Genomic DNA, 6789 nt, shown 5'->3' on the forward strand with positions numbered 1-6789 from the left:
CGCACGGAAGCGACAAGTTGACGCCACCGCGTCTGCTGGCCGCGCGGGCAGGTGTGACGGTGTGACGGCCTCCTCAGGGCCACGCCACCGCCGGGTCCACCCCCTTCCGCCGACGTGACCCCAACGCGGCCCTGCGCAGACGTTCAATACGTTTAAATATTTAATTGACCACGCGGCTGAAAATACAGGGTGGCCCACCACGGTAGGCAAGCGCGCCCGCACGGCTCCACGCGGTACGGTATAAGAAATTCCCCGCGGGGCCTGTGCCGCACAGGAGGGGGCCACCCTATTATTGCCGATTGACCGGCAAAAGGTGCGCGCCAGCTGCTCTGACTGCAAAACGTACAAAAACGCTCGCAAAAAAAAAGTCTCTCGTTCTCGCCTGCTCGACAACACAACACACCGGGTCACGTGTCTCGTCATGAGTTGAGTCGCGTGCCGCGGCCGCGGGCCACCTTATCGGCCGGGCCGCGGGCCCATCACAGACGGGCCGAGGAGGGGTCCATAACAACTTTCGGATATTCACCACGGGCCAAACAAAAGTTTATAGTATTTCATTACTTTTTTGTCGATACTCGCTTATCTTCACGTTTATTCATTTATATTCATTAAACTCACAGGAATTCACTCAACATATTGTAGTGTTCACCACTACTTATTCACAAACAAATTATTCACGAATTTTTAACTTTTAAATATATTAAACGGGGTCGCGAAATTTCCAAGTTGTGGACCCCTCGGCGAGTCAGGCGGGGGCGGGGGCGAAAGGCTCAAATAATCCCCCGGCAGATAGCCTTGTGGGCTCGCGGAGCCTCGCGGAGCAGGGAGCGCCTCGCCCCCGGGCCCGGGATGGCATTGACGCCCGATGGATGGATGGCGCTTGTTATCGGGAGTGTGCTGCCCGCCCACGCTAAGCCGAAAAAAAACAAGACTTTATTATCCGACCCATTACTTAGCGCTCGTGATTGAACCTTGAATTACTTTTTGTTGTCTCATTGTCATGATTCATGGCCATGTCACGATGTGCCTATTTTTGCTTCCCAGTTGTTGTTTTGTAATATATTTTTTTTTTATATGTGGGAGGAGGGCATATCGTCTAAGCGGGTCTGTTCCACGCGGTGCCGTGCAGCGCTCTCCGAGCCCGTCGTGGCCTGTCAGCTCAAATGTGTACGCTCGCTCTCTTCTCTCCCTCTCTCGCTCTCTTCCGCCGGCACGATGCGTCGTCGTATATTCAATTAGAAAACAAGCTCGGGGAGGAGGATGGGGACGGGCGCTCACGGCGGGAGAGAGGGAGATGGCAGTGATGGCACAACCGAGAGAATAAGATGTGGAAGTCGGCGGCGATGGAGATCACAAGGCGTAAGCTGGAAACAACAGCGCCAGGTCGAGTTCGGGCCAGAAAGTTGGGGCCTCTTATATTGGTGACAAAAGCAGAGAAGTCTGCCCGACCAGCGAGCAGGTGCGGCAGCCCGGCCGAAAATTAAGCCGATACTAAGGTGTCCGTCAGGCTATCACGCCGAGATGACGGGCGGGAGTCGGACGGTGCCCATATGCCGTATCAAAACTAGGTATTAGCTGGTATGGCTAAACGTGTTGGCTCTCTGTCGGACAGACAATAACAAGCTGCAGTAGCTCATATAATTGGTTGTGAAAGCGAAACTTCATTGTTATTGTATCAAAAGAATTTTTGGGTGTCCTGTAACTTATTTTCAAAGTCTTACAGAAGTCCTACCGAGGAAGCCACTTCTCCCGAAATCGTACAGAAGTTATACCAGGTGGCTGATTCACGCCGCGCCTTTCTGTTGTTATGCTGTACCGCATGCACGGGTGCGGTCGGGTTGCCTACTCGCTCGGCTCGTAAGGCGCCGTGGACAGGGGCGATAGGCAAGCCCGCCCGCACTCGTGCATGCGGTACGGCATAACTACAGAAGTGCGTGGCGTGAATCAGCCGCCTGGTACAGATGTCGAACAGAAGGGCTGCAGAAGGTCTATAGAAGGCCTGCAGTAGATCTACGCACACATGGCTAACAGGCAGATCTCAAGAGATCCTTTGCAATCAGTGGAATTCGATTCGGTATTGCCGAGCCGTGAGAAAGGTGCGGCTCGGGAGGCAGCGGAAAGAATCCGTGCTGAGGGAAAGCCCAATAATACCGATAACAAAATGAGCTCTCGCGCGGTCTGCTCTGGTCCCCCCCAGTCAGGTGCGGGTCGGCGGGGGGGAGTGGCGCATCCTCTCGATAATGTGTGTCAACGGCGTGAAGGCCGTTCGGACAGAAGCAAAAAAAAGGGGGGGGGGAAGAAATCACTCTACACGCACATTGCGCACTCGATAACTGAGGAAAACAGAGTAATGGTGTCACGCATTGTAGATTAAACTCTTTCTAACTATCGGTTGATCACGTATCACGAGTTTTTTGTTGTTGTTTTTGATTTTTTGTTAGAGAACATCACAAATATTCTTCGCTAGAAGGAAAAAAAAGTCAGAAAAAATACCACACAGACGAGGGAACATTAAGTAAGACCACACAAATTCATTCACAATGTGGGTAAAGAGGGGGGTGGGTTGTTAGGTTGGTATTACATAAACACTGACAAAGAACGGCGATAATATGATCCAAAGTCGATGCTGGAGCAGCGGCGGGCGTGTCGCGCGCCGTGTCGGAGCACTCTCTCATTACGACACGCCGGGGACGCCCAATTACTTGGCGGTGCCTGCGGTAATCAGCCGATAGATAGCGCCTCGGGAAGCCCTCGGGGAAATAGGTAACGGGGGCAGCTCTGGCGGGGCGTGGCGGGCGAGGGGGCGGCGGCGGCGCCAGGGCGGCGCGGACCAGCCCCGTCAAGTACGTCGCCGCCGAGCCTTTAGCGCGGTTCATGGCTGATGGCCCACGCTGATGGCCGACCGCCGGGGGAGGAAGGTCTTATTTCTTTTTCTCTCTGTCTTTTTTTGTGGCCATCGTTACAATTATCGCGCTCTTGGTACCGAACGTATGTTGTTATTCATTCATCATCACACCCACTCATCGCCACTCACTGCTCCCATTCATGTTTTTTCGCGTTGACAATCTGCAGTGTGGCGTGGACTCGGCACGCCCGTTTCGACCCTCTCTCCTCCCTCCCTACCTCCCCTCCCGCCTCGGCGCGTGCCGTCCGTGACGAGACGGCGAGACGAGACAAAGCGGGCGACAAAGTGTTATCGCCTCCGAACTGTGACCCGGTGACCCGCCAACCCGTCGGCCGCCACCAAATTACACGCTTTTCTTTCACACATTTACTTATATCGTACAAAAAAATCATAGCAAATTGTCTGTAGAAACTTTTAATTTTTATGAAAACGTTAAATGTGGTGTGATGTGAAAATAATTATTTGTTACTCTGAAAACTCAACAGTGTACATTGTATGCTGAAAACTCAGCGATCATTGATGATTGCTGTTGAGTTTTCAGAGTAATTTTTTGCGATACACGTACTGTTAGTTATTGACCCTATGCCTCGCCCTTTGCTGTACGAACTAGTCGTCAGATTCGAGAAATAATTATTCACCCAACAGTATGCAGTACAGAGTCAGCTTTGCGGCGGAGCGTGCTGATCTCTGGACGACGGCCTATTGTGCTCTTGTACTACGCCCGAGGGGCGGACAGACACGAGGCGGACTAGCGACTAGCCGGGACGAGCCGGGACGAGCCGGGACGAGCACGCTTCTCAGGGCGGGCCGAATCTCCCACCTTCAGAGCAGTACTCTGCTCTGAAGCTCCCACGCTTCACCCTAGTAGGGGCGGCCCTAGGCGACAGCGTGGTGCCGCATAAACTATAGCGTGCATTCCGAGCAAAGTGTTTTTGTTTTATTTTACTTTTATTTATACACTGCAAATACAATGTTGGTCACTGCTGCCTTGGCCGAGTCTGTTCAGATACGCAGTGGGGCTTTCCGCGAGCAAACGCTGCGCACACGGGGTGACACGGGGTCTGCTTGCCTGCACGTCTCGGTGCGTCACTGCGCGGGGCAGCGCGGGGCTGCACCAAAGTCATCCAGCAGATGCCGTACGATATACGAGTGTCTGCATGCATTCTCACAAAGCATGTTTCAAGATTAACTTTACAGGAGAAAGAAACCTCTGAGGAGCGATTAACCGTCGGAAAATAAAGCAACATGTCGAATACGCGGACCTAAAACTTGGTGCCGGTGTTTCTACTCCGGAGAAGCACATGCGCATTAAGAGTTTCATTCAGAATCATGTGACATGAACGTGACGTGGTCAAATAATTGTAACACTGCTCCGCCAATAAGTGTGTTTAAAACACCTCCCTTAGCAGTTTCCAGTGGAACACTTGCGATTCCAGTGCTATCATGGACCGCCAGCATTTGAATGCCCTCTCCCTCCTCCCTCCACCCGGCAGGGCGCAGGGCGGGCGCTCGGAGGGGCGGCGGGCGGCGGCCTATGCGGGCGGGTCGCTCGGCGCGGCGGCCATGGAGATGACCACCGAGGTCGAGAGCAGCGCGAGGCCGCCGGGGGGCTCGCCCGGGCTCGCCACGGGGCCCCCGAGCGGGGTCACCGGGGCACGGGGTCAGAGCCGTCCAGGACAGTAGCGGGCGGACCCGCCGACGACGCATTGTTATTACGTATCTGATGATGCGCGGGAGAGAGAGAGAGAGAGAGAGGGAGGGAAATTTTGCGCGCGGGGGAAATCATGACGCGTCTTTTCTTTTGTTGACCTCGTTTTCGCATCGTGTGCGTGCGTTCCGTTGCGCAAAATGCGAAAGGGAAATAAAGACAAAATAAAAAGGAAGAAGCGAAAGTGAAAATAACAAATATGCGAAACTTCTGCTGGCCAGCAAACAATTGTCTCGACCCGTTTATCGGGATGATGTGTGTCGTCTGGACCAGCAGCATACAGCATCCCGGCCTCATCCCGAACCCGACCCGACCCGCGCCCGCCGGAGATGGGCTCGCACGGACCGGTCGGAAAAATTCCTCCAAACAAAAACATTCTCGTGGTGTGTAAGTTAACTTTTCAGCAAATTCACACTGTGCCCCGTCTAGAGGCTGGTGGGGTAAAGGACCTCACTTGAAGCAATTGCCCATTGGTTTAACATGCAAACGTCCCCGCGGGCACGGTGACCTTACAGCAAATACGGGCGACTAGCTTTTCTTTTTGCGTCTGCTGCTGGACTCACGGCAAAAAAAACAAGTCCGGTGCGCCAGAGGAAAAAGTCACCACACGGCGGACTCAAAGACGCACCAGCTTCCTGCTGCTGTACATACGTATGTGCGACTGGCTGGCCCTCCTAAGGTCACGGCGACGTTCATGTCTACATTTTAATCAAGGGGACGATAAAAAGGTGAGGGGGTTGGGGAGGTGGACACCACCGGCACCGGGGTGGGCAGCCATGAGATATCATGGAGCAGTCGTCATGCCGTGCTTCCGCCAGGCGCAGCGGCCCCATGCCAGCAGCCCACCTCGGGTGCCGGACCGGGCCGGAGCGCCGGTAATGGAGCGGAACAGGCCGTTTGATTTGTAGGTCTGCTGTGCTGCTGGCCGACGCACAGCATGGCCTCGCGCCGGCGTGAGCGCGCACCTGCCGCCCCTGTTGTTCCACCCGCCACGCCACGCCACGCCGCGCGGGGCAGGCAAGGGGCTGGGGCCCCCATGTCGTCGCGTCGCGCGCTCCTGGCCGCGCTGGTCGTGGCCGTGTCCTCTCCCGCCCGCCGGCCGGCCGGCCCCGGCGCGCCCTCCCCTCCTGGGCTGCGGGCCAAAAAGCGCACCTCGGCGTCCTTCCCTCCATGTTTCCTTCCTGCTCCGTCTGCTCCCGCGGCGCGGCGGCGGCGGTGGCCGGGGCAGGACCGCGGAGCAGGGAGCAGGGCGCTCACTACAAGGGCCTGACCCCGACGTCCTCCGGTACGCCGCGGTCCTCCCCGCCGTCGGCCCCACGGGGAGGATGAGGAGCTGCTCGGGCCCCTGCGCCCTATGCAGTCCCGCCGCACACGCGTGCGCTCATTGCCTACCCGGCAGGCGCTCTGACGCGGTCGGTCGCCAACTAAACTAACTGTCACTCACCGGCGCCGCGTCGTTGTCGTTGTTTCAGCAAACGGTCCTGCAGAGCATCACCGACGACGACCCCTCGTTCACCGGCACGGGCTACACCAGCCTGGCCGTCATCTACGCCGTGTTCGCCGTCTGCAACTGGGCCGCGCCCTCCATCATCTCCGTCATCGGACCGCGGGCCGCCATCTGCCTGGGCGCCGTCACCTACGGGTACGTGAGGACACGAGCCGTGAGCTCCCAAACCGAGTACAGGTTTCAGCGTCGCGCGAAAACCGTGTTACTCACTTGAAGTTAAGTAAACGTGCCTCTCTGCCCCCTCAGGTTCTTCATCTCCACGTTCCTGTACCCATCGACATGGCTGCTGTACGTGAGCTCGGCGGTCATCGGCTTCGGGGCGGCCATCATCTGGACGGGGCAGGGCAACTACCTGACGCTCAACTCGACCAAGGAGACCATCTCGCGGAACTCGGGGGTGTTCTGGGCCATGCTGCAGTGCAGCATGTTCTTCGGCAACATTTTCGTTGTGTTCGTGTTCAGCGGCAAGACGCACATCGACGAGGCGACGCGGAAGCTCGTCTTCTCTGTGCTGGTGAGTCGTCGTCGTCGTACTCGGACTCGAGTTCCAACTCTCCATTGCGTTGTTGTTTTAAACGGATCCGTCGGTTGACAGCTCGGTGTCGCGGCGCTGGGGCTGGTCTTCGTGCTGCTCTTGCGGCCCGCCGTCGTCGCCGACCTGAGCGACGA

The 6789-nt window shown here is 56.5% G+C and overlaps 3 protein-coding genes across 3 annotated transcripts in view; 2 read left to right on the top strand and 1 right to left on the bottom strand.

Moving 5' to 3' along the window:
* Positions 1 to 6789, top strand: part of LOC113211625 (UNC93-like protein MFSD11) — a 50187-nt gene that overhangs the window by 36156 nt on the left and 7242 nt on the right. Inside the window, exons 2-4 of the mRNA XM_052270417.1 lie at positions 6086 to 6255; positions 6367 to 6634; positions 6716 to 6789. Of these exons, the coding sequence (XP_052126377.1) occupies positions 6086 to 6255; positions 6367 to 6634; positions 6716 to 6789 (512 nt within the window). The remainder of the gene's footprint in view (positions 1 to 6085; positions 6256 to 6366; positions 6635 to 6715) is intronic.
* Positions 1 to 6789, bottom strand: part of LOC113211624 (ruvB-like 2) — a 23454-nt gene that overhangs the window by 3908 nt on the left and 12757 nt on the right. The window lies entirely within an intron of this gene.
* LOC113211623 (dihydropyrimidinase) overlaps positions 1 to 6789 on the top strand; it is an 18289-nt gene that overhangs the window by 603 nt on the left and 10897 nt on the right. The window lies entirely within an intron of this gene.

This window comes from Frankliniella occidentalis, unplaced genomic scaffold, assembly GCF_000697945.3.
Source record: "Frankliniella occidentalis isolate FOCC.00 unplaced genomic scaffold, Focc_3.1 Scaffold123, whole genome shotgun sequence".
In the NCBI taxonomy this organism is placed as follows: Eukaryota; Metazoa; Arthropoda; class Insecta; order Thysanoptera; family Thripidae; genus Frankliniella; species Frankliniella occidentalis.